This window comes from Triticum urartu, chromosome 3A (genome assembly GCF_056163025.1).
Source record: "Triticum urartu cultivar PI428250 chromosome 3A, HENAU_Tu73, whole genome shotgun sequence".
In the NCBI taxonomy this organism is placed as follows: domain Eukaryota; kingdom Viridiplantae; phylum Streptophyta; class Magnoliopsida; order Poales; family Poaceae; genus Triticum; species Triticum urartu.
Window position 1 is genome coordinate 117178984 of NC_141875.1, and position 18193 is coordinate 117197176.

Here is an 18193-nt window from a genome sequence, read left to right on the forward strand (position 1 = left end):
AAAGATAACGAACAGAAATGAAAAAGGCAAAAATCGAACAATAAAAACAAAGAGCAAAAAACCAGGAAAAATCCGATCAAAAAGCTTCTCTAAACCGGCCAGAAGGTAACTCGCTCATGTTAAATGGGTCGGCCCAACTAGTCAAAATGGATGCGCCCAATAGAGGATCTGGTGGTATCTTTTACTGTTTCTTGTGCAAATCAAAGTGGCCCGTGATTCTTAACTATTTTGTGTGGGTAACTAACACTTTAAAGAGCGGCCATGGGCCTAAGGCCTCGACGGCTCGACCACGTTACCCACCGACCACAATGGGTAGCACCCAAAAAAAAGGGATTTCCAAAAAAAAAAACCACCACAATGGGTGGCTCACAGAGTTACAGTGCTGTATTTCTCAAATGTTGTCACTCTCTGTCCACGTGGCATAGCAGCTAGTGGAACGCTGCATGGTGACAGGTGGCACACTAGGCAGTGGTGCACTGCATGCTTCGCCCTGGGGACCTCGAGCCTCCTGATTCATGTGAGCGTGTGCAGTGGACCCTATATATCAGGCCATGCTTCATCACAGAAGGATGTACCTAACCTTGCAACAAAGTTCAGTTGAAAACCACCAGCAGTCTGTGCCCATGGCGACCTTCTCCTACGAGGAGCTTCTGCAGGCGCACACCGAGCTCTGGGACCTCACCTTCGGCCACCTCAAGTCCATGGCGCTCGAGTGCGCCATCAAGCTCGGCCTCCCAAACGCCATCCACCGCCGCGGCGGCGCCGCCACGCTGCCGGACTTGCTCGACGCCGTTTCCGTCCCGGGGAGCAAGAAGGCGCACCTGCCTCGCCTCATGAGGTTTCTCGCCGCGTTCGGCATCTTCACTGCCGACGCACCCGCTGCAGGGGAGCGCGCGAATGGGGAGGCGGCGGGCGCCGTCTACGGCCTCACGCCGGTGTCCCGCCTGCTGGTGGACGACGCCGGCGCCAACGGGTCGTGCGGGAGCCTCTCGCCGTTCGTGCTCTCCCAGACGACCAAGTACCACGTGAAGGCGGCCATGCACCTGCCGGAGTGGTTCGTGAGCGACGACGGCGCGGCCGCGGCGGAGATGCCGTTCCGGACGGCGCACGGCACAGACCTGTGGGGCGTCATGGACCGCGACCCCAAGATGAACCAGGTCTTCAACGCCGGCATGGGGTCCGACACCCAGCTCGCGATGGACTTCGTCATCGGCAACTACGGCGACGTGTTCGACGGGGTGACCTCGCTGGTCGACGTCGGCGGCGGGACAGGCTCCGCGGCGAGGGCCATCGCCAAGGCCTTCCCGCACGTCAAGTGCTCCGTGCTCGACCTCCCCAACGTGGTCGATTCCATCCCGCCCGACGGCGTGGTCGAGTACATCTCAGGCGACATGATGAGCTCCATTCCGGCGACCGATACGGTGTTCCTCAAGGTACGATATATAGTTGCCATGAATGCAGATCTTGTGTTGGGGTGAACGATTGCTCTATGCCAACGTAATTTAAACGTTCATATTGCAGTACATCATGCATGACTGGAACGACGAGGACTGCGTGAAGATCCTGACGCAGTGCAAGAAGGCGATCCCCGAATCAGGCGGGAAAGTGATAATCGTGGACATAGTGGTGGGATCTCCTTTGAAAGCCATGCTCGAAGCCCAGGTCTCGTTCGATCTGCTGATGATGGTGATCACGGGAGGCAAGGAGCGCGACGAGCATGAGTGGCGCAAGATTTTCATGGACGCGGGGTTCAGTCACTACAAGACGAGGCCCGTTTTGGGGTTTATGGCCATCACCGAGCTGTATGCTTAGCCATGCATGCGTGATTACAGCTTATATCTGCTGTGAAGTGTTTGTAAGCGTTGGTCCTCTGATGTTCGTCGTGGTTGTGCAGCCCCAAAGTGTCTTTCTGCAGCAACGATTTGTTCCTACGCCTTTAAAGGCTCCCATATTTTGTATGATCTGTCGCTAGGGTATATGCACTTAATAAAATTAGCGTTTCAAGTTATTCTTTGGCTCTATATTAGAGGTTTTTGGATTGAGTTTTGCTCGATGCTGATGGTCTCGTGTACACAGTACACAGACGTGGATGTACAGTGCTGTATATGTTTAGGATGGTGGCAACTTCGCCAAATATGGTGGGAGGTGGCTGACAGTTTTGTCGCAGATGGAAACATACTCTGGCCACTAAGCCCACCAGTTCAATTTGTGGCTGTCAAACTGAAGATAGTTTTCATGCTCTTGTGTCCTGCAGTAAACCAGGAGGTTTACGGCATGTGGTTCACAAAGTTTGGGAAAGCTTCCTCTAGGTGACCATCACCTGGATCACAGTACATCACTACCAGGCCATGAGTCTCCATTGCAATTGGTGCCCTGCTCTAGAGGGTTGTTTCAAATTACTAGTTTTGATGCTGGCTAATTTCAAAGCACAACCAAGTAGGAATGTGTCAGTGCATCCTAGTGCTGCAAAAGAACAAGTAGAAGGGAATTACACACAATTAAATGATTTCTTGGGACACTGGGAATATGAGGCAATAAACTACTCTACGCTTCAGAGTAAGCATGATTGTCATCGAAAAAGATTCAGAGAAAACCAGCACCCATGAGAACACCGGAAAGAAACAACTTACATCAGCACCGAAAATTCAGGCATTCGTACATAAACAAACGCTAGCGACAATTTATCTGATTCATGCATTGAAAATTCAGTTCACAGCATCACTATCTGTCCTATATGCTGAAATTCAGATCAGCCAATAGGATATACATCGAGTATAATTTGCAACGAGCATCAGGTCCTATCCGGAGGGTGACTCAGTGCATAGCATGCGCATGAAATATTTACAAGGTCAGGGTCAGCCCTAGTTCCGTTGTAGCACAACAAACATAAGGGATAGCATACCCTGTTGAGAACACACATGGACACAGCACCGCCATACCGCATAGTGGTTGTCTCTATTTGGCAACAAAAAGCAGTGTTACCACATAGTTCAAATATAAAAGTAGGTTTTACTCAGAAAGGTGGTTCTCGATATATCTAGCTACCCATGTCATTTTGTTGGACATGCTAAGTTTGTTGAATGCTCTAGCAATTGCAGGATTCTCAACTAGATGCGCATAGTAATGGGTAAGATGCGCCTCTTCAAATCCAGGGAGATCCATCAAGTTACCCCAAAGATCTTCAGGGACATCTGTATCTACACATTCAGATTTCTCTATAGCTTTGGCAAGGTTATCAAGGGTGGTCATCAAATGCATCAGCTCGTCATCATTGTTTACCTTGGCCCTTTTCGATGCTTTACTGCTAGAGGAATCACCATTCTTCCCCCATTCGGGAATAGGAAAAGGCAGTGTAAACTCTTCAACACTAGCAGCAAAAGTGGCATTTCCTCCATTGGCAATTTCATTCTCGGTCACATCTGCAGCAAGAAGCTCATCCACACTCTTAGTGTATACATCAGAAGCCATACCATCACCGAAGATTGTGGCCATCTCGTGATAGTAAGCTGGAGTGTTCGAGAAGTCAGCATCATTGCGGTGATAGTTTTGATGGTCTTCCCACATTTTGTCAGCAAGGGCTTGTCTGAACTCAACCATGTGCCTATGGTCATGGGCTTGCTCTCTCTGAGGACTAGGGAGTTTTGGTTTCCAATTAATCTCCGGTATAATGAAACAATCAGTGCCTTGGGAAAGAACCCAGTTGTGGAGGATGACGCAAGCTATCACAACATCCACTTGAGTAGCGGAGGGAAAGAATGGATTTGCATCATCAAGAACTTTAAATCTTCGCTTGAGTGATGCGAGTGCACGTTCTACAGGTACTCGTAGAGATGAGTGCCTAAGATTGAACAATTCCCTTGCATCTCGCACATGATTGTTCCCCCACTCAGTTAAGTGATATCTCATGCCGTGGAAAGGTGGCAAAAATCCAGGTTTGGCTCCATATCCGGCATCCACTAGGTAGAATTTACCTGTCATGTCAGGAATACGCATGAGCACCTAAGGTAGTATTGTGTAATAAGTAGTATTAACTCTATGTGGACATATCATGATAGAACAAATTTATTACCTTGAGGAGCACATAAGCCGTTCTCACACTCTATCACATCCACTAAAACAGCATTATCGTGTGCAGATCCCTCCCAACGAGCCAGCACATGTGTGAAACGAAGGTCAAAATCAATTGCTGCCATCACATTTTGGCTTGCAACTAACTTCTTACCACGGAAGGCGGTCTCCACGTTCTTACAGGAAGAAGCCCGTATCTGTGTACAATCAATGGCTCCAATACAATCCTATATGATCAGAACGCCCCGAAAGAATTAGTAAGTACACAGTTTCTACGCTAAACAATAACATAGCTGCGCATGGTCATATACCTTGAAATATGGGTCCCATCTTGGGTCACCAGCAATTCTGGTTGGGGTCTCCAATGATGGTGGCCTGATAAACTCATCCCTTAGCTGAACTATAGCATGGAGGACTAGTCCAAAATAGCGACTAACCGGTTCACCTGACCTATTAAAAATAGCACTTACAACCCTATTCCGAAGGTTGTGTCCTACTGTGATCAAGAACATGGCGACTTGCTCCTCAACACATATATGAACAGTATCACGGAGCAAAGAGCGTTCCCTCAAAACTTGACACAGCCCAAAGAAAGAAGCTCTCGTAAGCCTTAGCGTTGTCTGACAAGTTATATCATCCTTGTAAATCTGGTTATTTAGAAAGGCAATCCTTTTCTTGTCCCTTGCCTCGATTGGGCCATAGGAAATACTCTCTTTCTTTCTCTGTAATCTCGGCCGGACATACAGCATGACCATACACGAAGCCACGGATGCAGCGGCCTTTATAAGCATCAGCCTTCTTCTCTTGAACCTCTCCTCGTCCATCTACAATGCATTTTGACAAATGTAGAAAAGATGCTATGAATTGTAAAGAACAGTAAAAATACAGAAGAATGTACTAAATGCTAACAGTAACTTAAGCTTTGCCACCTACAGTCCATACAGGAGAGGTTGGTTTCAGGTTCGAAAGAACAAGAGGTGTATGCTTACAACAAAAATAGACTAGCAGCACTTGACAGTTCATGGTTCAATGCAGAAATGTTGTGAACAATATGAAGGTATACATACACATTATCCTCATCATTAGTAACAAATCCAAGTCATTATCCATCAATGTAGGAACAGTCACAAATCCAAGTCATTATCCATCAATGTAGGAATCGAGAATTTGGATTACATACCTCGGGCTGGAGCAACTGGTTCAAAGGGCTGGAGCAACTGGTGCAAACTCTAGGCGAGGGAGAGTGGATTCGGGGGAGAAGCAAGGGGCAGACGCCAGCCCCTGGTCGCTAGTCGCCTGCGGCCTGGGGGTGCGGGAGGAGGTTAGGGGCGGCGGCCTCCCTGATCGTGTGGGAGAAGGATGGCCGCACGCTAATGCGCGAGGGGGAGGGCTAGAGGGGGAGCGACCGGTGGGAGCTGAGCACCTCGCCGCTGGCCGCCGTCCGCGGGGCTCCGGTCGCTGGGGGGCGGAGGTGGTTCGGGCCTTCAGGGAGGGCTCAGGGCCGGTGCGTGCGGGGGACTGGGGGCCGGTCGTAGTTCCGGTTCGATCGTCTTCGCCCGAGTCGCATAGTGATAGTGGTCCCGCATCTCCCTGGAGTTTTTTTTTTTTTTGAGTATTTCGGCCTTGAGGAACCAGCTAGCTAGTGGTGAAAATGAAATAGCTACCGGCGAAAAGGAGCGGAATCAATATTGCTCCGCATCTTATTCTCAACTTTATTTCTTCTTCCCAAGTCTGAGGTCGGATGCGAATAGTGTTGGACAAGTTGTTAGACAATATATCTTCACAAAAAGTTGTTAGAAAATATAGATAGAATGCTAAACAAGCTGAGTACAAACATTCTCAGCTATTCGCAAGAAAAAAAATAGCACGCTACAATAAAATAGCATCGACTTCAAAAAATGTTATTAGCATGCTATATCGTGCTATAGCATGTTATTAGCGAGACGTTGTACATTGATATATTTAGCGAGACCATTCTCAATACGCTATAGCGTGCTATTTTTTTTTTTACTAATTCATGAAAAAGTCAATCGTATAGGAGTACATCATATCAAATAGTGATCATTTGACCATAATATTTCCAATTCAGTACGCAAATCTAGCTTGTAGATACAATTATACTTGTCGAAGCAGGCTTTCATCTAGGAAAATTCGCAGGGGCATGCACCTGCCGAGCCGTACCCGGCCACACGATTATCTCGCGATCCGCAAAGTTGTTGGATTTCACACGAGGACACACCTGATTTTAAGTTTTAGTTTTTGAAACTTGTGTTTTTTTGTTTTTCTTATCAAGTCTTAGTAGGTGAAACTTAAGAAAGTTTTTAAAACTCGTCAAAATGTATTCAAAATTGGTATTATTTGAAAGCCCATGTCACAAGAAACATAAATATGAAGATGAAACTTAATTTAGACTTACAGTTCAAAAGATTTGAAAGATTGAAATTGAAAGCCAAAAAAATGGGGTCAGTGCCCCTGCCCCTCTACCTTTATATATAAAAACCAAAATGTCAAACCGACAGTCAAAAGTCTCCATACAAATATGTCGAACACTTCCTTACACAAATAACCATCCTCTTTCCTCGTCTTCTTCTATGAAAAAATGACTTATACAAACAACAACAAAATCGAGACAACCTACATAGAGTCAACTACACCAGAGGTACACATGTCTATACTACTATATAGTATACCAATCTTGAATTTGACCTGTAGCATCAATCGTAACCGTTGGTTTGCTAAATCCGATGCCTGGGAGCAGCAGGATTCGCGGTGAACAGTGACCACAGCTGTCTCCACGGTGTTCTGGAACCATCACCTCACCCTTTCCAGATAAGAAGGCCCATACATGGTACCTCTTGGGCCATGTTGCAGACTAAGTAAATATGTGATGAGCCCAAGCAGATTGCAAGGAGAACGGGAATAACAAAAAACAAAGTACAAATTTCAAATTCTTCTATCTCTCATAATTGTGGTCTTGCGTACTAATCTACCTCTGCTATACTTATATTCAGCATTCTTATACCAAAACAAAAAATATTCAGCATTCTTATACCAAAACAAAAAATACCATGAATCCATTAGCATGTATATGAACTTTTTCGTTTTGCCAAAATTACTTCATTAATTTTAAGACGTGCATTGCACGTGCATAAATACTAGTATGTATAAAACAAGCATGTGTACCACTGGTGTATGTTTACCTCTGATTTATTTCACATGTATGTATAAAGCAAGTATGTATATCTCTAATGTATTTGACGCAACTTAGCTAGAGCAAACGCTGGAAATGTATACTCTAAGAAATAATAACAAGTAAATAAATGGATAGTCTAGAAACTTTTATCTACTACTGGTTGGAGAGGTTCCCTCCTGGCGGGCTACTTCGGCTCTGCGGTGTCTTTGTGCAGCGTGCAGATGTTTGGGGCGTGCATCCAAGCCTACCTACGAATGGTTGTTGGGAATCTTTGATTGGAGGGACGTGGAGTAATTGGTCACGAGCTCATATGAGCTCGTTATCTAGGTCGTCGATAAGCTTCTCTGGATCTGCGCTATTTTCCTGTACCCGCGTGTGCGGTGCTCCAGAAATAGAGAACTGTAGGTAAATATGTAGGCTGCAATGGTGGGTGGTGGGCCATTGCGACGGGGCAGAGCAGACGGCCGTCAGTCGTCGGGGAGCCGAGCCGTGGATCAGAATAGGCGTCCCCGTCTGATCCATGGACCGGAAAGTTCGCTTTTCCGTCTAATGGTTGCAGACCGGAATTGAATGCAGGATCGAGTCATTTCGAAGCTGAGGACTACGGGATAGAGGGAAGGAGCGCCGGCAGCGATACACCACGGAGTTTCTGATGCAGCCCATTGGCAGGTACGTGGATCTCTGCTTTCCCGGCGATGCCGTCTCCGTATTAGCCTCTGCTTTAGCTGATCCATAGGATTGTTTTTTCCCAACTTTCAGATCCACTCTGCTTGAAGAGGTAGGGGAAAGTTTGGTGCCGGATCCTGCAGCTCTGGGGTGGGGGATTTTGAGGTGGAGGCACAAATCTTCTTGGGGAAGAAGACGGCGGCGGATAGAAGAGAGAGTTCGCCGCTGATATCCGAGTTAGCCCCCAAGCCCTGGGGTGGAACAAGAAGTTAGTCATTAACAACCTGCATTCCATTAGAGATTCAGTCGTTTAGGAAATTAAATAGAAATGACCAAATAAATCATGTATATGTCAGTCTGATTCAGAAAATGAAACTAGAGATTTAGAAAATTCATGTTGTATGTGCGTGTGTTTGTAGGCTGACTGCTGTCTGCATTTAGAAAATTCATGCTATATGTGATGTGTTTGGCGGGCTGATTGCTCTCTGTAGTCAGAGAAATTAAAGATTTATGTGCTGCTATTTGCAGGCTGTTTGCTCTCCTCATTCATAAAATTCATACTATATGCCTGTGTTTGCAGGCTGATTGCTCAATGCAATCAGAAAATTCATGCTGTATGTGACCGTGTCTGCAGGCTGAAGATTGGTACTGCTGCACCGAGCAGAACACCGTGCCCAAATCGTATAAATGCGTTCGAGAAGGCTGTCAGTGTCACAGCCCTAGAAATCTTTTGTAATTAGTGGCATTGCATCCATGCATCATTTTCATTTTCAATTAATCTTGAAATGGGGATGCTTAAACCCTAGTACCAAATGAATCCAACTAGGGTCAAAATAAAATCTTTTCCATTGCACTCAAAATGCCCTCTAAAAATGTTCAACATTTTTGGATTGAGGTGGAAGCATCTACCAAAAAATGGTTCACATTTTTGCAGGACATCTTTGGGCTTTGAATTAATTCAAACATATTTGATTTGGAGCTATTTAAATGCTATATATATATGTATATATATATATATATATATTTTAAGTGCTCCAAAAATGCTGGAAGTTTTTATGGGTCATTAGAATAACTCAGACAGCACCCCTAATTATTTCCAGGACTTTATTAAATGGTTTAGTATTTTACTAAACCAAAACAGAATAAAAAAATAGAAAAGTAGAATCAGCAGAGAGAGAGAGAACAGCACCTGGGCCTCTTACCTGGCACCCACCAAAGCCCACCTGGCTGGGCCAGCTGGCCAGCCCAGCCCACTAGCCTTCCCCCCTGTCGTCTTCCTCGCGACAGAAGGACGCCGGGCGTGTGCCCCGTGCGCGCGGCCACGCGCTCCGGCCACCTCCTGCTTGCCGCACCCCCTCGACGCCTGGATGCCTCTGGGAGACGCCACGACACCCCCGGACCTCTCTCACTCTTCCCCTTCTCCCATCTCGCTCTGGCCCCCCCTCCCCCTCCTCTGCTCTCTCTCACGCGCACGGTCGAGCGAGATCGTCGCTGCCGCTTGCCGTCACCGCGTCCACCGTGTTCCCCGAGCCTCCCCGAGCTATCCCCGAGCTCCTCCACCTCGTCCCCTACCTCCTCACCGAGCCAAGCTACCGGAAGGGCCCCGAAGCGCCACCCCCGCCACTTTTCCCCTCCTCGGCCACCGAGGATCGCCGCCGTCGAATTGCCGCCGTCTCCGCCTCCCCGAGCTCGCTGAGACCGTCTTCGACCCCGCTGTGAGCTCCGCCATCTTCTCCCCTGCTCCCCGCGCTCGTACGCACCCTCCAGCCGCCTCCTCTACCGGAGCCGAGCCGCTCCGCCGCACGAGCTCGACGCCGGTGACACTCCGGTGACCATTTGGTCATGCGCCGGTGTGCAACGCGTTAGCAGCCTCACGTAGAGCAGCCCCCGAGCTTTAGTTCGCGTGTTTGCGCGCCGTAGCACCTAACCCGAGCGAGCCCGAGCTCCGGCCGCCGCTGCACTGCTCGCCGTCGGTGTTCCCGGCCACCCCAGGCCTGGAGCCCATCGCCGTTCGATGCGCCGCTTTGCCAGCATCCCGGAGAGCCCAACCGTGTGCCGAACGGTGCACCAGAGGGGTTCTCTGAAGCCCCTCGTCGCTGCTGACCTCGCCGGCGACTCAACGCCGGCGAGTTTGACTCGCTCGACCCGGGGTTTGACCTCCCTGGGGTCAATACATGTGGGCCCCACCCCTGACTCGTTTAGTTTAGGACTAATTACCCCACTTCTGACACTGACAGTGGGCCCAATGCCTGTTAATTTGGTTAGTTAATCCTATTTAACCCTGTTAGTTAATTGAGTCACTGACCAGTGGACCCCACTGGTCAGGTTTGACCCGGACCAGCTCCTGTTGACCAGCTGACGTCACACTGACGCACTGCTGACACAATAAAGCATTTACTGGATTTATTCTTTTACAGGAAATACCAGAAAATAGCCAAAATTTCTAAAAATCATAGAAAATAATCTATAACTCAGAATGAAATAAATTATATATGAAAAATTATCAGAAAAATTCAAGGAATCTGTTTATGGCATTTTCATGCATGTTTGAACAATGTTTGTCCTCTGTTTTGGACAAAACAAATAAATGGCATTTAACTAATCATATATGGAGTTTGAATTTGAATCTTGAATTCAAACCAACTTCATTTAATTGTGTTGCTAGTTGCATTAGCTCAATCAACAACATATTGCCATGTCATTATCAAGCATCATGTTGTGCATTGCATTGATTGTGTTCCTTCTCTATTGCCGGTGGTTGTCCCCTCTAGATAGATGTTGTACCGACGCTGTGATCGTTGACACTGATGAAGACCCAATGATATCTTCAGAAGTGCCAGGCAAGCAAAAAACCCCTTGTTCATTCCGATACAAACCCACTCTCTCGCTCCTGCTCTCTTTTACTGCATTAGGACAACAATGATTCAACTGTTACATGCTGCGGTAGTTGAACCCCTTTCCTTTGCATGACGTGTCATTGCCACAGTAAATAGATGAAACCCACTAGCATGAGTAGGAGTTGTTTGAGCCCTGATGTGCCTACTCATTCATGTTTGCTTGTCATGCCTGCTATTGCTTAGACTTGCGTCAGGTCTGATTCATCGGGAATGAATTGGAATGGTGATGAACATGTCCTACCGGTGAGAGCTAAGTGTGTGAACACGATTTGGTAAAGGTAGCGGTGAGAGGCCATGTAGGAGTACATGGTGGGTTGTCTCATTGAAACCGTCCTCAGGAACTGAGTTTTGTGTCTGTGATCCATGAACAGCTACTACCACTCATTGGGATCCTTAATTGACCCTCTCGGCTTCTTAATCACCCTAGTACTCTGTCCAGGAGTTGCAACTAGTTTCCTGTGTTTGTAGGTTATGTGTTGGCGGCCGTGCGTAGCGCTGACCCTAGGGGTGGGCTATGTTGCGGTAGATACACCGTGGCACGGTGTACCGGGCGCCCGTTTGGTGTCTCGGGAACCCTGTTCACATCGTTCGGGGCCGTATGTGGAAACCTCGGCCGGACTCCCTGCGGATGGAACCTGGATAGGCGATAAACCTGGACTAGAGACTTAAGTGTTTAGGTAGGCCGTGGCCGACACCCTCGCCAGGCTTCCGCTTGAAGGTTGCCGAGATACATGACGTGTATATGGTGGTAAGTGGTGGGAGCGTGTGTGAAGAAGTACACCCCTGCAGGGTTATCATTATCTATTCGAATAGCCGGATTCCTCGGATATGGAAACTCGGACCCCTTGCATAGTTCATAGACAAGTGAAAGTGGATACCCTAAAACTCGCAAGATAAGCGTGAGTGCTATGGATGGCCTTCTCGTAGGGAGACGGGAGCGGATCCATAGTGGTGTATTGAATGGTGAATATGTGGACTCGTGTGCGCCACCCCAAAGAGTTGCTTGCAGTCGTAGTTCAGGTTAGCCACCGAGTCAAAGCTGGCTTGCTGCAGTTAAACTCCACCACCCCTTTGTTGATACCGATGCATATGTAATTAGTTCTGATGTAAGTCTTGCTGAGTACAATTGTACTCACGTTTACTTAATTTATGTTTTTGCAGAGAGGCTTCAGTCTCGCTAGTAGTTCCGCGTGGACTTCGACGTTTAGCTTGATACCTCAGCTACGATCTTGTGCCCTCGGCAGGATCTGGTAGATAGTCAGGCTTCTTAGTCTTTTTCCATTTGTAGATGTCTGTACTCAGACATGTTAAGCTTCCGCATGTGTTTGACTTGTATGCTCTGAATGTTGGGTCATGAGACCCATGTTTGTATTTCTGGCTCCTCGGAGCCTAATGAATAAATACTTGAGTCGTAGAGTTATGTTGTGATGCCATGTTGTATTTACTCATATCGAGCATATTGCGTGTATGATTGAAATGCTTGGTATGTGTGGGATACGACAATCTAGTTGTTTATCCCTGGCAGCCTCTCTTATGGGGAAAGGTAGTCTTGTGCTTCCATGAGCCATAGTAGTCCGCTATAGCCCGGTTCACCGGAGTCCTGCTGGCCCAGCACTACTGCTCAGGACACTTGACTGGTCGGCATGTGTTTCACTTCGTTCCTATGTCTATCCCTTCGGGGAAATGTCACGCGGTGACATCCGGAGTCTTGTTAGCCCAGTGCTACAGCCCGGAATCACTCGCTGATGACCGACATGCTCGATGTGATTCATGTATGCCTGTCTCTATAGGCCTGTGCCGCTTTGGGTTCACGACTAGCCATGTCGGCCCGGGTTCTCTGTCATGTGGATGCTAGCGACACTATCATATACGTGAGCCAAAAGGCGCAAACGGTCCCGGGCCATGGTAAGGCGACACCCGTGGGAATACCGTGCGTGAGGCCGCAAAGTGATATGAGGTGTTACCGGCTAGATCGATGTGACTTGGAATCGGGGTCCTGGCAGCGTTGGTATCAGAGCCTGACTGCCTGTAGGTTTACCAAGCCAACTGGTCGAAGTTGAGTCTAGAAATGCTTTAGCTATATGTAGGGGAATTGATTGTGGGAGGGAACGTAAGGCTCTTTTTACTCCTTACCCTATGCCCTTCTGATCTTAGTCAACCTCTTCTTTTCTACAGGGATTAAGAATTAGGCCTTCTCATCTATTTATCAGGATGACGTGCTACTAATCCATAGACTTATAGAATTGATAGTTTCAAGCCTCAGTTCCGTTCCTACTACTTCCGTATGTTGACAGTTGATCTCAGAACCTTGACATTTTGTTGTGGAGTGGTTATGCCACCATTTTTGCAGGATGTCTCAAATAATTTTGGGCATTTACAGCCGTTATGCTGTCCGAGTCATCCCAGGTCTCTAAACAGTCTGATGCAGTTGCAAAGCCCTTCTTTCCGTTCCCGATGTCCCTTTGGGCCAGTTCAACCACACTAATCGATGAGTTGAGGTACTCTATTGCCTCAACATATATGTTGGAGCTATTTTTATGGCCTAGGTGTTTTAGGGAGTCACCTAGTGATCTAGCCATGTCTTTATCCCCAGTGTGTGATTCTGGCCATTATTCTCGAAAGCATCCCGTGATGCCATGTAGTAGTAGGTACTCTATTCATGGGTTCTTGAACCCGAGATTCACCCTACTTACCTCATGTTGATAGTGTTGCTAGTTCCTTTAGGATATTAGTAACCTTTGCGATAGTCCTCGAGGTTCGTGGTACATCCTTCTTCCAATTATCATGAGCCATTCTTGGCAGGAGTTTTTTGAACCAAAAGGTCACGACAGAGTGCTCCTGATGAGTTCTCCATTCTATGTTGTGACTCTGCCAACCCTACCTTTCTGCATGGGTTATCCGGAAGAAATATATTGAACTCGTTCGACATACTAATCTATGCATCCACAACTCAGAAAGTTATATGTACCTTTGAGTTGTCCCCCTTCCGTTATATTCCGATCTTCGTCTATCAATTGATAGTGAGGAGTATGTATGCATTCGTGTTCGTCGATGCCTAGTATTCTTGTGGTTCGTCAAGCCGTTCTATTTCAGAATGACTAGGAGAAACAAACTCCAGTACCTCATCCATATCCAGGATTGGGTCAAAGCAGTTGTATTCCGCAGATCAAAATGCAACCCAGCTTTTGGTTCTGTTCTACCCTGAAGTATTACCCACTTTATGTCAGGAGCGTCATGAGCATTGCACCTTCTCTTATGAATTCTTGACGCAGTGATACTTCTTGCCATCATTGTTCATTCCTCGGTTCCCGTGTTATTGTAACCAGAATGCCGGCAAGTGAGTCGTGATGTGTGAAATCAATACTCCTAGCAACTCCATTGCTTGGTAGTTAATGGACAATATTCTCATTCTTAGCATGTTGGTTATTGAATCATCATTCTAAGATAGATTGTGCTACCTAGTCCTTATTTCCTGGTGCACTCTTCGATCAACGAGTTAGGATTTTGCCAAACCCTTGCTCTATCGATCATATTGTCTTGCCCTGAAAAGCAAGATTGATCTCGATCTTAGTATCATATCAGTCGTTCGTGATGTTCCGATTATCTTCTCGGAAGTATTACCTGGTTGTCACCTGACCGCTATGTTGAGTTCGTGATCATGTTGGTTTTCCTCCAACCACCCATTCTCCAAGAATCTGTGTTGGATACCCCTGAGCTAGTTGGTTAAGATTAACAACAACTTGGAGAGTTGGAAGATAAAAGCTTGTCTGACTTAGTTCATGTTAAGGGATATCTTTGTGTTTGTGCGTGTGTTGAAGAAAGATGATATCTTCACCAATTGGTCCTCGTGATCAGTTGTTGGATCTATTGTCTTGTCAAAACTTTGACTTGAGTATGGGCTATCGTCAAGTCAAATCAGAACCAACGATGTTCGTAATGTTGTCTTACTCGTGTTTGATCCCTCGAGCATACACCATTACATCTTTGGTCTGACCAATGTTAGCACTGTGTTCACATGATGGTGGAAGTCCAGTGATATGGAAATTCTGATGAGTTGTTGTTGAGCCCATCAGCAACATTTTGTCTCCCCCATGATTCATGACTGAACATCAACCTAGTGTTGAAAACCTTGTAAGCAATGCCTTCATGTTCCGTTCATGAAGCTTATGCTTGGACGAAAGAAGTGACCTTCTCCAAGTTCACGTGCACTAGGTGTAAGTTGCCGCCATGAATTTGAGGAAGGTTTTTTATGTTTCCCCTGGAATCATCCCAAATCAGTCATGCATACGTGCGAAGTATTCTATGGTTTGGTAGATTAATTACCTCCACTCCATATGTATTCCCTAGCACACCAAGCCACTGATTGATTTGTTCAAGGAAAAGGGGTTGTTGTGCGAATACTAGTTCATGCACAAGGACCTCGATATCCTCAATGATGGTTCCCCACCTGAACTCGGTAGTATTTTGTTGTAAGACTTCTACATGGTCATGCTTGTCTTGGACAACGTGTTCACATATATGTAGCAGAACCAGCTCATGTTTTGGAGTTTACTATCGTAGTTCAATTCCCGAGAATCTTGCAACATCGTCTTATCGGTTTGTGTTGCAAACTTTCTTTCCGGACATGTTGTCTGAAATATCCCGTTACCAACCAGATCTGAATCTCAGGCAGATATGATGGTTGGAGCTATTCCAAGATTTATGATGTAGGCCCGACAAGGTTGTTGTTCTGGCCGACACACCTAGCCGGAAGATCTATCGTTGTAGAATCTTGATTGAGCTATTTTCCCATCTTCTCCATGAGGATTTAGTGCAACTTATTCTAGAAGTTGTTCCTCAGGGGTCGTTGTGCTCTCGGTTCCCTCGATTATGCTAGAACCATTCAAACAGTGGAATCACTCTCTACTGTTGAGTTTATCCCCAGTTACTAGAATCATTCCCACATTTGCATTTTGTTCCCAGCTTGCACCGCCATTGTGCCATTCTATCTTGGACTACCTTCCCGGTAATTCCTGGTCAGGATCATCTTCAACAGTGGTACTACCATGGGTTCCATCCATTTCCGATGATAAGCAAAAATCATCCATTGCGTTGCCTTCAACAAGGTAGTTCACATCATCCATTCTAGTCCGGGTATGCCATCCCTTCGTACTCCTCTAAGCGATTGTTGTGATTTGCCTTAGACTGGTATAAAGAGTTTCAATGATCTCTGAATCAAAAGTAATTCTTTTTGCCACTTAAGGGAATATTTCTGCGAGTCACCTTCCTTAAGATGTCTCGCTATGGTATCATGGCAACCCAACCCCTCGCTACGTTGACACCGTTCACCACCCTCCTAGGTGTGGGAATTCCGCTACTTACTTAAACCTTGTCATATGCTCATTTCCATCATTCTTGATGTGTGTATCGTGTCTCATCTCGATAGATGTCGCTATGTCTCGTTCTGTGAGTTGATCGTCGGTTGCTCGATCTTCAAGAAGATCGATTCTTCGAGAGTTTCTTTTCTTCTCGTCATCGCGTGGATGAAGATCTCAAAAGCAAGGATGTCAGAGTCAACGTATGCAACGAATCAACAACCCTAAGAGGTGCAACCTGGATCGTGAAGATTGTGTTGGTCTTGTGCCCCCTCTGTCTTCTTACCTCACGTCTTGAATCTCGGGACGAGATTCTTGTTTAGTGGGGGTGAGTTGTCACAACCCTAGAAATCTTTTGTAATTAGTGGCATTGCATCCATGCATCATTTTCATTTTCAATTAATCTTGAAATGGGGATGCTTAAACCCTAACACCAAATGAATCCAACTAGGGTCAAAATAAAATCTTTTCCATTGCACTCAAAATGCCCTCTAAAAATGTTCAACATTTTTGGATTGAGGTGGAAGCATCTACCAAAAAATGGTTTACATTTTTGCAGGACATCTTTGGGCTTTGAATTAATTGATTTGGAGCTATTTAAATGCTATATATATATATATTTTAAGTGCTCCAAAAATGCTGGAAGTTTTTATGGGTCATTAGAATAACTCAGACAACACCCCTAATTATTTCCAGGATTTTATTAAATGGTTTAGTATTTTACTAAACCAAAACAGAATAAAAAAATAGAAAAGCAGAATCAGCAGAGAGAGAGAGAACAGCACCTGGGCCTCTTACCTGGCACCCACCAAAGCCCACCTGGCTGGGCCAGCTGGCCAGCCCAGCCCACTAGCCTCCCCCCTGTCGTCTTCCTCACGACAGAAGGACGCCGGGCGTGTGCCCCGTGCGCGCGGCCACGCGCTGCTTGCCGCACCCCCTCGACGCCTGGACGCCTCTGGGAGACGCCACGACACCCCCCGGACCTCTCTCACTCTCCCCCTTCTCCCCTCTCGCTCTGGACCCCCTCCCCCTCCTCTGCTCTCTCTCATGCGCACGGCCGAGCGAGACCGTCGCCGCCGCTTGCCGTCACCGCGTCCACCGTGTTCCCCGAGCCTCCCCGAGCTATCCCCGAGCTCCTCCACCTCGTTCCCTACCTCCTCACCGAGCCAAGCTACCGGAAGGGCCCCGAAGCGCCACCCCCGCCGCTTTTCCCCTCCTCGGCCACCGAGGATCGCCGCCGTCGAATTGCCGCCGTCTCCGCCTCCCCGAGCTCGCTGAGACCGTCTCCGACCCCGCTGTGAGCTCCGCCATCTTGTCCCCTGCTCCCCGTGCTCGTACGCACCCTCTAGCCGCCTCCTCTACCGGAGCCGAGCCGCTCCGCCGCACGAGCTCGACGCCGGTGACACTTCGGTGACCATTTGGTCATGCACCGGTGTGCAACGCGTTAGCAGCCTCACGTAGAGCAGCCCCCGAGCTTTAGTTCGCGTGTTTGCGCGCCGTAGCACCTAACCCGAGCGAGCCCGAGCTCCGGCCGCCGCTGCACTGCTCGCCGTCGGTGTTCCCGGCCACCCCAGGCCTGGAGCCCATCGCCGTTCGATGCGCCGCTTCGCCAACATCCCGGAGAGCCCAACCGTGTGCCGAACGGTGCACCAGAGGGGTTCTCCGAAGCCCCTCGTCGCCGCTGACCTCGCCGGCGACTCAACGCCGGCGAGTTTGACCCGCTCGACCCGGGGTTTGACCTCCCTGGGGTCAATACATGTGGGCCCCACCCCTGACTCGTTTAGTTTAGGACTAATTACCCCACTTCTGACACTGACAGTGGGCCCAATGCCTGTTAATTTGGTTAGTTAATCCTATTTAACCCTGTTAGTTAATTGAGTCACTGACCAGTGGACCCCACTGGTCAGGTTTGACCCGTACCAGCTCCTGTTGACCAGCTGACGTCACGCTGACGCACTGCTGACACAATAAAGCATTTACTGGATTTATTCTTTTACAGGAAATACCAGAAAATA

At 47.5% G+C, this 18193-nt stretch overlaps 2 protein-coding genes and 1 long non-coding RNA gene across 3 annotated transcripts; 2 read left to right on the forward strand and 1 right to left on the reverse strand.

The window, feature by feature from the left end:
- The first annotated feature begins 597 nt into the window (after positions 1-597).
- LOC125548110 (flavonoid O-methyltransferase-like protein Os11g0303600) lies at positions 598-2008 on the forward strand. Its single transcript, XM_087546569.1, has 2 exons — positions 598-1433; positions 1522-2008. The coding sequence occupies exons 1-2, from the start codon at positions 624-626 to the stop codon at positions 1810-1812; spliced, it is 1101 nt and encodes a 366-aa protein (XP_087402695.1). The 5' UTR covers positions 598-623; the 3' UTR covers positions 1813-2008.
- Positions 2009-2631: 623 nt separating this feature from the next.
- Positions 2632-5615, reverse strand: LOC125543179 (uncharacterized). The gene is made up of 4 exons (XM_048706432.2): positions 5249-5615; positions 4380-4892; positions 4070-4295; positions 2632-3971 (listed from the first exon to the last, which is right to left on the reverse strand). The coding sequence occupies exons 2-4, from the start codon at positions 4890-4892 to the stop codon at positions 3010-3012; spliced, it is 1701 nt and encodes a 566-aa protein (XP_048562389.2). The 5' UTR covers positions 5249-5615; the 3' UTR covers positions 2632-3009.
- Positions 5616-7482: 1867 nt separating this feature from the next.
- LOC125548109 (uncharacterized) lies at positions 7483-8490 on the forward strand. The gene is made up of 2 exons (XR_007300903.2): positions 7483-7930; positions 8021-8490. It is a non-coding gene; the product is annotated as an uncharacterized LOC125548109 (long non-coding RNA).
- The last annotated feature ends 9703 nt before the right edge of the window (positions 8491-18193 follow it).

Bases quoted from the DNA above. Each gene is read 5' to 3' on its own strand.
- LOC125548110 (XM_087546569.1), top strand. From the start codon at position 624: ATGGCGACCTTCTCCTACGAGGAGCTTCTGCAGGCGCACACCGAGCTC. The intron at 1,434-1,521 runs GTACGATATATA...TTCATATTGCAG, and splicing joins CCGATACGGTGTTCCTCAAG to TACATCATGCATGACTGGAA.
- LOC125543179 (XM_048706432.2), bottom strand. From the start codon at position 4,892: ATGGACGAGGAGAGGTTCAAGAGAAGAAGGCTGATGCTTATAAAGGCC. The intron at 4,296-4,379 runs GTATATGACCAT...CTGATCATATAG, and splicing joins GATGGGACCCATATTTCAAG to GATTGTATTGGAGCCATTGA. The intron at 3,972-4,069 runs GTAATAAATTTG...CTGACATGACAG, and splicing joins CGGCTTATGTGCTCCTCAAG to GTAAATTCTACCTAGTGGAT.